The sequence below is a fragment of the Mustela lutreola genome, chromosome 1, assembly GCF_030435805.1.
Source record: "Mustela lutreola isolate mMusLut2 chromosome 1, mMusLut2.pri, whole genome shotgun sequence".
Taxonomy (NCBI): domain Eukaryota; kingdom Metazoa; phylum Chordata; class Mammalia; order Carnivora; family Mustelidae; genus Mustela; species Mustela lutreola.
Window position 1 is genome coordinate 139,633,450 of NC_081290.1, and position 15,239 is coordinate 139,648,688.

The 15,239-nt window shown below is 33.1% G+C and overlaps 1 protein-coding gene across 5 annotated transcripts in view; it reads right to left on the minus strand.

The window, feature by feature from the left end:
* Positions 1-2,527: 2,527 nt before the first annotated feature.
* NEK1 (NIMA related kinase 1) overlaps positions 2,528-15,239 on the minus strand; it is a 220,781-nt gene continuing 208,069 nt past the window's right edge. For 4 of the 5 annotated variants that reach the window (XM_059175054.1, XM_059175046.1, XM_059175024.1 and 1 more), the window contains one exon: positions 14,328-14,428. In XM_059175054.1, coding sequence (XP_059031037.1) covers positions 14,343-14,428 — 86 coding nt within the window. In that variant the 3' untranslated portion in view covers positions 14,328-14,342. Of the gene's footprint in view, positions 2,731-14,327; positions 14,429-15,239 lie in introns of those variants that run through there. The other variant, XM_059175038.1, reaches the window with a different exon arrangement.

Genomic DNA, 15,239 nt, shown 5'->3' on the forward strand with positions numbered 1-15,239 from the left:
TTCCATCTTAATGTAGGGTTTCCAACAGGATTCTCCAACTTGGATGGGCACTTGGCCTCATCTTTTACCTCCTTTGCTCCATGAGCCATTATATCAAAGTGTAAGATATTGGATACTTTCAGATCAAAACTACCCTTTTTCCTCTCCAATATTCGCTAGTCCCTGGGTTGAGAATTTCTCCTAAGCTTTGGCCTTGCAACTCATCTTCTGACACCTTCTGTATTTTTATTTAAGTATTTATCATTTGACAGACAGAGAGAGAGAAAACAAGCAGGGGGAGCAGCAGAGGGAGAGGGAGAAGCAGGCTCCCAGCTGAGCAGGGAGCCCGATGTGGGGCTGGATCCCAGGACCCTGGGATCATGACCTGAGCCAAAAGCAGATGCTTAACTGACTGAGCCACCCAGGTGTCCCACCTTCTGTATTTTTAGATGTGTATTACAGATACACACACACAAACATGTGATCTTTAAAGATCCATCATCAACGAAGTGATAAAAGGTAGAATATTTTTCAATTTATGAGGAAAAAGCCCTTTACTTAGCATTAAAAATTTTTCAACAGGAAGGTTAATTACAATAGTGTGTTATTCCTAGGAACAGGAAATTTCTGAATTCTTAATGTATTAATGCTAAATATACTTTTTCCTATTGAATTTATCCTTTTTTCATTCTCCAGTGAAATAATTAAAAAAAAACCAGTGTGCTAATAGCACAATGTTAGACCTGGAACTAGTCTGACTCTGAGCTTTTATGCAAGTGACTTCATTCATGTTACAATTCAAATGTCTTTGCTTGTCAAATGGAGGTAATACTAAATTATCCTCACAGCCATTTTAGCTCTAATTTCTCAATGTACAGATACTTCCACACTTCATTTTGAACACTTATAATAGACCTTATTAAACAATAATAGCCCTCTTCCCATTGGCACAATCTTTCCATAATAACAACCCAGAGCCGCTCACTATCAACTGACTGGAGATGGCACAAACCCTATTTGTCATCCCTAACCCTGTATATATAAATGACATCTTTTGAAATATGGTTAAACAACTTTTCTACTGTGTTATATCCTTAGTTGCTTTTCTAATAGTTGTAATAGGCTAAGAATTAGAAAAGATCATTCTCATTTTTCAGGATTATAGAGAATTAAAGTGCAGAATTCAAATTTTTCCTTGAAAAAAAAAAGTGGAAATCATCAGATAAAACAAACAAAAGTATTCTCAGCTCATTGTAAAAGCATTCTATTAAGAATAGGGAAAATAAGTAAAAGACAACTGATAGTGTACTGCAGGTAGAGAATAAAAATTTAATAGTAATATAAAATAAACAAACATATAAAAATCAAGTATTTCGTTTTGGATGTTAGAAATAATTTACATAATAAAGTTAGAATAGTACTGATAGTGCTGCAAGATAAGATTTTACTGTTCAAATTATAGATTATGCCAATCACACTATGAACTCTGGGTTTCAAAAATTATGCTTTTATTACTAAAAGCATCTGGACTTTAGATATCACTAATGAAAGCATGTAATACCTGGCATATTGCAATTGAAGCTGTGTAACCATCATTTTAATGACCATAATGGAAATAAAAGATGCAAACATCTCCTATCTTTGGAATGCTAGTTACCCAAACTGTTACAGTGTCAAAATAAGAACAATCCCTTTTTCTGTATTGCCTTGGAAGCATATACATGAGAGAAAATGGGGGGGGAAAAAAGGGGGCAACTTTATGATATATGCAATGCCAATTTTAAAACTCATAAACTAATTTCTCAATATAATATTCCTGATTCTGGTCCTTAAGAAATAATTAAAGAACTTTTTAAATACCAGGAAATACGATTTTGCCATTTTTCCATAATCAAATTTTTCAATGATCTCTAAGACTGACTTTTACAGCTTGTTCCACTGAGCTAGTTCAAGGAGACACAATTGTTGAAGAAGAATGGAGAATATAAACTTTAAGGCTAAAAATTCCATCTTCAAAATGTAAAGATTGAAATAGAGCCCTTAATAAGGTTATTTAATACCAAATTGAAAACATGTAGACAGAAAAAAAAGGTCATGCTTAATTAAATGAAAAACCATAGGCAAGCTTTTTATAACTTAAGTAATTCTCTCAACTTAAAGACATTTGCTCAAAGTTACCTTACTGCATTGGTAAATCTTTTTCAGAACCATTAAGTCCAGTTCTGGATCAATGTCTCTTATGCCTTGCCTGCATAATTTAATAAAGTATATATCCTGTAGGCGGTTACTATAGAACTCCATGAACAGGGGCGCCTGGGTGGCTCAGTGGGTTAAGCCGCTGCCTTCGGCTCAGGTCATGATCTCAGGGTTCTGGGATCGAGTCCCGCATCAGGCTCTCTGCTGAGCATGGAGCCTGCTTCCCTTCCTCTTTCTCTGCCTGCCTCTCTGCCTACTTGTGATCTCTCTCTGTCAAATAAATAAATAAAATATTTTAAAAAAAAAAAAAAAAAAAAAAAAAAAAAAAAAAAAAAAAAAAAAAAAAAGAACTCCATGAACAAGATAAAATACTAGAATCTTAATTGAAAAATGGCATATTTCTCTTTTTCATGCAATCAGCATGCCAATCTTAAATCTGATATTTGTAGAAAATTGCTACATTTCCCACTGCAGCTTGCTTTGCTGATGAGCCAAATATAAATGCTTTCATACAGTTGAGAATTAAGAAATGGTCTGATGATTATTCATCATTATCTGTAAAAAAGAAAAAACAATTAATTCACTTCATTGCAAATCGAACTGTCTCTACTTAGTAAAAAACTTATTTTTTTATGCTAAAGGAAAAGAGCTTTAATGTAGTTTTAAGTGTAGTTTATATTGAATATCACTTAGTATTATTTACTATCACATACTCAATGTAAAATATTCAAACAGTACAATGAAGAATAAAGTGGGAAATAAAAAGCCTATAAGCCAAAGACAATGTTAATAATTCTATGCAATTAACAAATTTCCAAAATCTAACTTTTTAAATTGTGTATTTCCTCCTTAAAGCACATAATGAATATGGAAGAATAGATAAATAAGTGATAAAGCAAGATTATAAAATGTTAGTGGCAGAATCTAGGTGTTGAGTACATGGGTGATAAATGTGAAATTCTTTGAACTTTTACATATGATGAAAATTTTACAATATGATGAGAAAGAATAAACCATGGATATACTCCATGTCCATTTCAGTGGCTGCATAACATTTTTTAAATAGATAAGGCATATAATTAAATTAACCATTTCTACTTATAAACACATTGGTTGCTTCCAATTTTTCTTTATTAAAAAAAAATAATTGAATAAGCAGACTGCTTGGTTTAATCCTATATAGCAATCACTATCTTCCACACTGGAGCAAAAGTGATCTTTCATTAAAATTCAAGTGTCAACTCAAGTCATTGCACTACCGAAAACTCTCCTCTACATCTCCCCAATAGCTCAGAATAGAACTCATGTTCCTTATGTGGACTGCAAATCCCTTCATGATTTGACCTAAATATTTCTAGTCTTAGCTACTTTCATTACCCATCTTCTCCAACTGTCCCTAGAATATATGCTTTAGTAACATTGACTTGGCTATAGATCCCCTAATATATTTTGCATGTTTCTATGTTTAAGTGAACATACTGATCTTAAGATAAACTCCCATTCATCTTTCAAAACCTAACTCCGATGTCCTCTCCTCTACAAAGAATTACTTTAAATCTTTTATTTCTTCCAATATTGCTGAATCACTACTTGATGGAACACATAATTTATTGCTTCCAATGTTATATCCAATGTTATCACTCTGTACTATAATTTACTTATTTTTTACAATTTCAAAATGTTTCAAATAGAAAGAATATTCATGTACCTAATACTTAGAATTAATAAAAGTGAATTTGGGGTCATATTGATTTGGGATATTAAGAAAACCACATTATGGATTGAAAGAACCCTTTTCCAATCTTATTGTCCTTTCTTCTTGCCCAAGGGTATTATCAATACCCTAAACTGATGTGTCTTTTCTTCTCAAGGTTTTTTACTTTTATTGCATATATGCACACCCAAATAATATTGCCTTTAAACATTATATAAATGGTACTCTACCCTACTTATTCTAGCATCATATTTGTGGGGCTTATCCATACTGACAGATGAAAATTTAGTTCATTTGTTTTAACTACTATAGAGAACTCTATTACGTAAGTAGAGCACAATAGTTTATCTAAAATAAATGTGGAAGGAAGGTCTACAGGTGTGGACTGCCAAGATTGATATTCTATATGAGGACTTGGTGGCCTTTGCCATTCTACTGCCGACCACAGTTATAATCCTTTCCCTTGAGAAGAATTTTTTAAGACTAATGTGAAATAACTTACACATTTTGCTTGTTCTACTTGACTTCTGACTCTGGATAATACTTAGCTATGGACTAAATGGCATTAATTTTACTAATAGCTGTGGTTATAGATGCTTACCAAACCCATATTCTAACAGTATCAGGCAGCTAAAGAGAGGAGGCCATCTTTTGAGGACTCATTATTTTCAGTTACACAGAAATGTATTTTAGATAATATTCTTTTTAACTGATTTCTTAATGACACTGACACCACTTTTGCGTGAACTGGATATAATTTACCTATCCTTTCCCTTCATTAATCTCACCCTCCTCTAAAACAGAATATCAAAGTGTGTAAGTACCATATGCAGATCACATGGTTTAATTATTATCCCTTAATGTGGCCTAAAAGAACGATCTGTAAGACAACTAGATCTAGGGTCTAAGTATTTTCAATAAGAATGACTTTGAAATAGTTATTCTAAACCTAATCACTGTCCAACATTTAACTGTTTTAAGATTAATGATACAAAACAGCAATTTATTCGAACAGTTCCATATTCATTTTACAACCAGTTTAGCGAGATTATATATTAGTATATATAATTTTTACATATGAGTAAGTTGCAATATTTTAGGGGCCTCAGTAAGATATTTAAAAAAAGGTTTCTGGGGCACCTGGGTGGCTCAGTGGGTTAAAGCCCCTGCCTTCGGCTTGGGTCATGATCCCAGGGTCCTGGGATCAAGCCCCGCATCAAGCTCTCTGCTTGGCAGGGAGCCTGCTTCCTCCTCTCTCTCTGCCTGCCTCTTGGCCTACTTGTAATCTCTGCCTGTCAAATAAATAAATAAAATCTTTAAAAAAAAATAAAAGGTTTCTAAGGTAAGCATTTGACTGCTTTGTACTTTTTCTAGGCTAAAGGAAATACTGATAGGCTTTATGATACAGAACTTCAGGATCTTCATTCCCTTTTCATTTGTGTGATATGAATTTGTATGAAATTTTGATATTGCTTCTTTTTCTTTTTTCTTTGATTGAAGACTAACAGACACAGAGTATTATATTAGTATCAAGTGTACAACATTCTGATTTGATATTTATATATACTACAAAATGGTCACCACAAGGTCTAGTTACCGTCTGTCACTGTATAAAGCTGTTACAATATTATTAACTGTATTCCCTATGCTGTATATTATATCCTTTGTCTTCTTTTATAACTGAAGACTGTACCTCTTAATCTCTTCATTTATTCCATCCACCCCCCCCATCATCCCTCCTTGCTGGCAACCACTAGTTTGTTCTCTGTATCTATAAATTAGTTTCTGTTTCTGTTCTGTTTCATTTGTTTTTTTGGTAAAGTAAAAACTTTACTTTAAGTAAAATCATATGACATTTGAATTTCTCTGATTTATTTCATATAGCATAATACCCTCTAGGTCTATACATGTTGTTGCAAATGGCAAGAATTCACTCTTTCTGTTGGCTAAGTAGTATTCCACTGTATATATTTGCCACATCCATATCCATTTATCTATCTATGGACATTTAGGTTACTTCCATATTTTGGCTACTGTAAATATTACTGCAATGAAAATATGAGTACCTATGTCTTTTTGAATTAGTGGGGTTTTATTTTTATTTTTTATTTTTAAGTAATCTCTACACCCAATATGGAGTTTGAACCCATAACCCAGAGATCAATAATCACATGCTCTACCAACTGAGCCAGCCAGCTCCACTGATTTAGTATTTCCATTTTCTTTGGATAAATACCTAGAAATGGAATTGCTGGATTATATGGCAGTTCAATTTTTAATATTTTGAGGAACCTCCATACTGTTTTCCATAATGGCTGTACCAATTTACATTTCCACCAAAAGTTCCCTTTTCTCTACCTGCTTGTCACTTGCTACTTCCTGTCTCTTTCATAATAGCCATTCTGACAGGTTTAAGGTGGTATCTCTTCGTGGTTTTGACTTTCCCTGATGGTGAGTGATGTGGAGCATCTTTACATGTGCCTGTTGGCTCTCTTATGTCTTCTGTGGAAAAGTGGCTATTCAGGTCCTCAGCTTTTTAAAATCAATTGTTTGGGGTTTTTTTAGTATGGTTTTATGAGTTCTTTAAATATTTCAGATGTTAATCCCTTATTGAATATGTCTTTTTAAAAATCTTCTCCCATTCAGGAGGTTGCCTTTTCATTTTGTTGATGAGTTTCCTTTTCTGTGCAAAAGCTTTTTAGTTTGATGTGGTATCCCTTGTATATTTTTGCTTTTCTTGTCCTTGCCAGAGGAGATAGATCCAAAAAACTATTGCTAAGACCAGTGTCAAAGAACTTACTGCCTATGTTTTATTCTCAAAGTTTTATGGCTTCAGATATGATTTTAAGTCTTTAATCCATTTTAAGTATATTTTTATGTATGGTGTAAGAAAATGGTCCAGTCTCATTCCTTTACATGTAGCTCTCCAGTTTTCCCAATACCACTTAGTTAAAAAGACTGTCTTTCCCCTGCAATTTCTTTCTTCCTTTGTTGTAGGTTAATTGAACATATAAGCATATAAGCATGGGTTTATTTCTGGGCTCTCTATTCTGTTCCATTGATAATATGTTTCTGTTTTTGTGCTAGTTTTGATTACTACAGCTCTTCAGGATAGTTTAAAATCAGGGAGTAAAAGAGATACCTCTTTTCTTCTTTCCCAAGACTGCTTTGGCTATTCAAGGTCTTTTGTGATTGTATATAAAGTTTTTGATAGGGATTGCACTGAATCTGTAGTTTCTTTTGGTAATACTGATATTTTAGCCTATTAATTCTTCCAACTGATTTTGAACAATGTCTCTTTCCATTTATTTGTGTCATCTTCAATTTTTTCCATCAATGTCTTATTTTTTTCCAAGTATAGGTCTTTCACCTCCTTGGTTAAATTTATTCCTAGGTATTATACTCATTTTGATGCAATTATAAATGGGATTGTTTTCTTAATTTCTTTCTGAAAGTTTGTTATTAATGCACAGAAATATAACATCTCAATTTCTTTCATAAGTGTTTTATATATAAGTTTTCAGAGTACAGATCTTCTACCTCTTTGGCTAGGTTTATTCCTAGGTATCTTGTATTTTTTTCATGCAATTGTAACTGGGACTGATTCCTTGATTTCTCTCTCTGCTGCTTCATTAGTGGTATATAGAAATGCAACAGATTTCTGTAATTTGATTTTGTATCCTGAGATTTTATTGAATTCATGTTTCAGTTCCAACAATTTTTTGGTGGGACCTTTTGGATTTTTCTATATAGAGTATCATGTCATTTGCAAATAGTGGAAGTTTGACTTCTTGCCAGTTTGGATGTCTTTTGATATCTTTTTGTTGTCTGACTGCTGAGACTAGGACTTCCAGTAATATTACTCAGCCATTAAAAAAAAAAACAAAAACCAAAACTGAAATCTTGGCATTTGCAACAACGTGGATGGAGCTAGAGTATATTATGCTAAGTGAAATAAGTCAGAGAAAGACAAATACCATAAGATTTTACTCATCTGAGGAATTCAAGAAATGAAACAGATGAACATAGTGGGAGAAGAAGAGCCAAACCATAAAACAGACTCTTAACTACAGAGAACAAAGTGAGGGTTGCTGGAGGGGAGGTAGGTGGCTGCATGGATTAAATGGGTGATAAGTATTAAGGAACACATTTGTGATGAGCTCTCCATGTTATATGTAAGTGATGAATCACTAAATTCTACTCCTGAAACTAATATTACACTATACATTCTAACTAGAATTTAAATAAAAACTTGAAACTAAAAGAGAGAAACAACAGATTTCTGTATATTGATTTTGTATTGTGCAACTTTCCTGAATCCATTTATTATTTCTAATAGTTTTGAGGCAGAGGCTTTAAAGTTCTCCCTATATAGTATCCTTTCATCTGGGAAAAGTAAAAATTTTACTTCTTTCCAATTTGGATCCTTTTATTTCCTTTTCTTGTCCAACTGCTGTGGCTAGGACTTCCAATACTATCTTGAATAAAAAAGCTAAAAGTGGGCATCCTTGTTTTGTTCCTCATCTTAGAGAAAAAGCTTTTAACTTTTTCCCACTAAGTATGATGATGCTTACTGTGGGTTTATCATTTACAGCCTTTATTATATTGGGGTACCTTCCCTCTATATCCATTTTCTTGTGAGTTTATATTATAAATGGATACTGAACTTTATCAAATGTTTTTATTGCATCTACTGAGATGATCATGCCTTCTATACTGTGTTTTGTTAATGTGGTGTATCACACTGATTGGCTTGTGAATACTGTACTATCCATCCATCCCCAGAATAAATCCCACTTGATCATGGTGTATGATCCTTTTAATGTATTGTTGAATTACTTTGCTAATATATTGTTAAGGATTCACATCTATGTTCACTAGGGATACTGGCCATAACTTTCTTTCTTTTGGTAGTGTCTTTTTCTGATTTTGGTCTCAGGGTAATGCTGGCCTCATAAAAAGAGCTTGGAAGCATTCTTTTCTCTTCAATAATCTGCAATAGCTTAAGAACGATAGATACTAACTTTTAAAAAATGTTTGGTAGAATTACCTGTGAATCTGTCTGGTCCTGGACTTTTATTTATTGGGAGGTTTTGTTTTGTTTTGTTTTGTTGTTTTTACTCTTCAATTTCATTGCTTGTGACCAGTCTGTTCAAATTTTCTATTTCTTCCCAATTTAGTATTAGAAGACTATTTGTTCTAGGAACCTATCCATTTCTTCTACGTTCTCTATTTGTTGGTGTATAGCTGTTTGCAGTAGTCTTTTATGATCCTTTGTATTTCTATGTTATTAGTTATAATTTCTCTTTCATTTCTGATTTTATTTGGGCCCTATCTCTTTTTTTCTTGATGAATTTTGCTAAAGATTTACCAATTTTATCTTTTCAAATAGCCAACTTTGAGTTTCATTAATCGATTCCACTGTTTGTTTAGTCTCCATTTTATTTCCTCTGTGATCTTTATTATTTCTTTCCTCTACTAACTTTGGGCTTTGGTTCTTTTTCTAATTCCTTGAGTTGTAAGTTTAGACTGTTTATTTAAGCTTTTTATTGTTTCTTAAAATGGGCATGTATTGCTATGACCTTCCTTCTTATAATTGCTTTTGCTGCATCCCATAGATTTTGGAGCATTGTGTTTTCATTTTCATTTGTCTCAAGGTATTTTCTGATTTCCTCTATCATTTGATCCATTGGTTGTTTAGTAGCATGCTGGAGTCTCCACATGTTTGTGTTTTTTTCCAGTTTCCTTCCTGTAGTTGATTTCTAGTTTCATACCATTGTGGTCAGAAAAGATGTTTGATATGAGTTCAGTCTTAAATGTATTGAGACTTTTTTTGTGGTCTAACATAGGATCTATTCTGAAGAATGATTCATGTGCATTTGAAAAGAATGTTCTGTTCTTGGATGGAATGTTCTGTACATATCTATCAAGTCCATCTGGTCTAGTATGTTGTTCAACCGCCAATATTTCCTTATTAATTTCCTGTCTGGATGATCTACCCATTGATTTAAGAGGGGTGTTAAAGCCCCTATATTATTGTATTACTGCCAATTTCTTCTTTTGCATGTTAATATTTGCTTCCTGTATTTATGTGCTACTATGCTAGGTGCATAAATATTTACAAGTGTTACATCATCTTGTTGGACACCTTTAACATTATGTAGGGCCCTTCTTTGTCTCTTCTTATAGTCTTTGTTTCAAAGTCTATTTAATTTCTTAAGTTCTGCTCCTCCAAATTTCTCATCATTTCGTTTGCATGTAATTTTTTCTATCCCTTCACTTTCGGTCTGTGTGTGTCTTAAGATCTGATGTCAGTCTCTGGTAGACAGCATACAGATGGGACTTTTTTTTTTTTTTTAATATACACTTAATCACCTTCTATCTTTTGAGTGAAGCATTTAGTCTACTTACATTTAAAGCAATCATATACAGGTATATATCTGTCATTTTGTTTTCTTGTTGTTTCTGTAGTTTTTCTCTGATCCTTTATCCTCTTGCTCTCTTATGATTTAATAATTTTTCTTAGAGTTAAATTTCATCTCCTTTCCCTTTGTGTGTGTGTGTGTGTGTGTGTGTGTGTGTGTGTGTATTACAGGTTTTTGGTTTGTGTTTACTGTGAAGTTAATATATAACAACTTACATATATGCCACTTTATTTTAAAACTGGTGGTTTTTTTTTTTTTTTTTTTTTTTTTTAGATTTTGATTTATTTATTTGACCGAGAGATCACAAGTAGGCAGAGAGGCAGGCAGAGAGAGAGGAGGAAGCAGGCTCCCCGCTGAGCAGAGAGCCTGATGCAGGGCTCGATCCCAGGACCGTGGGATCATGACCTGAGCTGAAGGCAGAGGATTTAACCCACTGAGCCACCCCAAAACTGGTGGATATTTACTTTTGAATGCATTATAAAAGTACTACATTTTTACTCCCTCCCACATTATGTTTAAGTTTTTGATGTCATACTTTATTTAGTGTATCCCATAAGTAATTATTGTAAATTTATTTGATTTTATTACTTTTGTCTTTAAACCTCATGCTAGCTCTATAAATCATTGATTCACTACCTGTCCTATATGTTTGCCTCTACTGGTATGATATTTTTTCTTTTATATAATTTCCTATTCCCAGTTAAGGCCTACCTTTTCTTTTCTGCTTAAAAAAGACCCTTTGATATTTCCTTGTAAAGCTGATTTAGTAGTGATGAATTCTTATAACTTTTGCTTGTCTGGGAAACCGTGTATCTTCCCTTCAATTCTGAATATTAACCTTGTCTGGGAGAATATTCTTGGTTGTTAGTTTTTTTCCTTTTAGAACTTTGAATATATCATGCAACTTTCTTCTGGCCTGCAGAATTTCTGATGAAAAATCATCTGATAGTCTATGGGGATTCCTTTACATGTAACTGTTTTTCTCTTGCTGCTTTAAAGATTTTCTCTTTATCTTTCATTTTTGACATTTTACTTATTATGTGTCTTAGCGTGGATTTCTTTGGGATCATCTTATTTGGTACTCTCTGTGCTTCCTGGATCTAGATGTGTTTCCTTTCCCCAGGCTAGGGATGTTTTCAGCTAGTCTTCCTTCCTTTCTTTTTTTAAAAGATTTTATTTTTTCATTTGTCAGAGAGAGAGTTTGAGTGCACAAGCAGGGGGAGTGGCTGAGAGAGGGAGAAACAAACTCCCTGCTGAGCAAAGAGCCTGGTGCGGAACTTGAATCCAGGACCCCGAGATCATGACCTGAGCCAAAGGCAGATGTTAACCAACTGAGACACCCAGGCATCTCAGCAATTATTTCTTCAAATAAATTTTCTGACCCTTTCTCTATTATCCTTCTAAGTTCCTGTAATGCAAATGCTTGTTGTTGTTGCATAGGTCTCTTAAACTACCCTAATTTTCTTTTTCTTTCTGCTATTCAGTTTGGATGATTTCTAATATTCCTGTCTTACAGTTCACTGATGTGTTCTGAGTATCATCTAATCTGCTATTTATTCTCTCAAGTTTTTCATTTCTGTGAATGTGTTCTTCCTCTCTGATTGCTTTCTTTTATTTTCTCTTTTTTGAAATTCTTATTGTGTTTAACCATTCTTCCCCTGAGTTCAGTCAGCATTTTTATGACTATTATGCTGTACTCTTTATCAGATAGACTGCTTATCTTCATTTTCTTCAGTTCTTTTTTTCTAAGATTTTTGTCTTATTCTTTAATTGGGACATATTCCTCCATCTCCTATTTTGCCTAACTCTTCTATCTGTTTCTATGTATGAGGTTTCTATGTAAGAGAGACAGCCTCCTACATAGGCATGTATCCTTTTGAAGCCACTCAACTATCCAAAAAACATATCAATTCTACCCTGTGCCTCAGCCAACTGTTCTCAGCTTAAGGAGGAATACCAAATAAAGGTTTTCCAAATATTTGTCAAGCAAAGTTGAATCCCAAGCACATTGCTGATTATTCACAGAAAGCACTATTGAAGCAATACTTACAGGGAACTGCCCGAAGGATAAACAGTCTGAATATGAATATTAACTAGACTGGTATTCTTCTCAGATTAATTTAACTGGAGTCATTATCTGACTTCATGCCATTAAATTATACTATGTCATATTATGAGAAAGAGGCCCATGAAATCCAAATACTGTAAAAATTACTGAAGATAATTTTTAGTTCACTATATAGCATTGTTTTATAAAACAGGATCCAAGACCTCGATAAAATCAGAAATATTAAAGTTCCAGATAATGTTTACATTTTATGTATTAATTTTGAAAACAAAAATAATATTTCAATATTTAAAGGAAAACCATCTGTTTTACAGTAGTAGTTCTCAACTGACAGATATTTTGAAAGACTAAGACTTGAGTTTTTCACTAAGGTCTATGGACTTAGATTCTTGAAGTCTAAAACATATCCTCTTTAAAGGAATCCACAAGTTATTAAAATTTGAGGAATACTATATGATTGTACCCTCTTTTTAAGAATCATGGGGAAATTATTCTTTTGTTTCAATACTAAAAATAGCTAACTTCTGAGTGATATGTTTTGTCTCAAGAATAGTGACTTATATAATTAATTAGGTTTCCTGCTTTGCTAGAAAGATAAGCACCAAATTTATGACCTATTCTCACAAAATGTAGAGACCCTTTGAACATTAACTTTGTATTCTCACCTCATTCTTGGCTTAATAATCATTGCTTATGCTCATTTGCCTGAAATGCTGACTTTCCCAAGCCCTTGTACTCTATATATTTTTAACTGCAACATTAAATTTTTTGACAAGATAGAATATAAATAAACTTTATAAAAATTTATATTGCTAAAATTAAGCAACATTTTAAAAATCTCAAATCCTCAAATCACTTTAGCATACTAATTGTATCTTTAAAGTAATTTTGACAGATATTCTAGAACAGAATTCTTGTTCAAAATATTCAATCAGTTTTCAAATCACTTTAAAAAATTAAGCTCATTACTTCACGGTGAGATACCTAAAAACTCTAAGACCACAAATATATCTTGATTCCCACTTCATTCACTAAGCTTGACTTCAAGAAACTTTAAAACACTGTCCAAAAAAAAAATCCTAAATGTGCCCAGAATAAAGACTCATACAAAAAAAGACTATCAAAAGAACCTGGTATATAAGCTATCAGTGAAATTCCAAAAGTTCCAGGATATTTTGTGTAATGGAGAATCTTTTTTTTTTTTTTTTCCTTTTTATTTTATTTTATTTATTTTTTTTTTTAATTTTTTATTTTTTATAAACATATATTTTTATCCCCAGGGGTACAGGTCTGTGAATAACCAGGTTTACACACTTCACAGCACTCAACAAATCACATACCCTCCCCAATGTCCATAATCCCACGTGTAATGGAGAATCTTAATTAAACTTATATCTCTACTTTAAAGAAACTACTATTTATTTGCATATTAAGTTCTGACATTTTCCCCCCAAAGTGATGTTACAGTTCTTCAACACTTCTTTAAAGGAAAACAGCTCCCTTAAGGATCAACAGATTAGTGGATATGGAAGAACAAATCAGTAATCTAGAGGACAGGGAAATGGAAAGCACCCAAGCTGAATGACAAAAAGAGAAAAAATTTTTTAAAAATGAGGATAGGTTTAGACATCTCTTAGACAACATCAAGCAAACAAACATTTACATTATAGGGGTCCCAGAAGAAGAAGAGGAGGAAGGGGACAGAAAACTTACTTGAGGAAATAATAGCTAAAAATTTCCCTAACGTGGGAAAGGAAACAGACATTCAAGTCCAAGCACAGGGAGTTCCAAGGAGGTCCATACCGAGACACATAATAATTAAAATGTCAGAGGTTAAGGATGAAGAAAGACTTTTAATGGCAGCAAGAGAGAAACAAAAAAAACCTATGAGGAAAACCAATAAAACTCTCAGCTAATTTATCAGTAGAAATTTTGCAAGCCAGAAGAAAGTAGAATATATTCAAGATGCTGAAAGGATAAAACCTAAAACAAAGAATACTCTACCTGGCAAATTATCCTTCACATTTGATGGAAAGATAGAGTTTCCTAGACAAAAAAAGATAAAGGAATTTATTACTACTAAATCAGCCTTATAAGAAATGTTGAAGGGAATTCTTTAAATTGAAAAGAAATAGCTAAAATTAGACATAAGAAAATGATGAAAAGGATGTACAATGTGACAACACATACATTAAATGTGGAGGAGGGAGAAAAAAAGTTTTTAAAGAATGTGTTTGAACTTAAATTACCATCAAATTAATATAGACTGCTGTATACTTAGGATGTTATATATGATCCTCATGGTAACTACAAACTCAAAACCTGTAATAGATACACAAATAAATAAAATAAAAAGTCAAACATAATATTAAAGAAATTCATCAATCACAAAGAAAGATAGCCGAGAAGAAGGGAACAGACATCTACAATAATCACAGAAAACAACAGAATGACAATAAGTACATACATATCAATTACTTTAAACGTAAATGGCTTAAATGGTCCAATCAGAAGATACAGCTTGGTGAGATGGATTAAAAAAAAGAAAAAAAAAAAAAACCACACACCCAACCCATCTATATGCTGCCTACAAAAGAGTCACCTCAGATCTCAAGACACATATAAACTGAAAGTGAAGGGATGGAAAAATATTTACTGAGCAAATGGAAGCAAGGAAAAAAAAAAAGCCATGGCAGCAATGTTTTATATTAGACAAAATAGACTTTAAAACAAAGACTGCAAGGGCTCCTGGGTGGCTCAGTCAGTTAAGTGTCTGCCTTTGGGTCAAGTCATGATCTCAGGGTCCTGGGATTGAGCCCTTTAACAGGCTCTCTGCTCAGCAGGGAGCCTGCTTCTC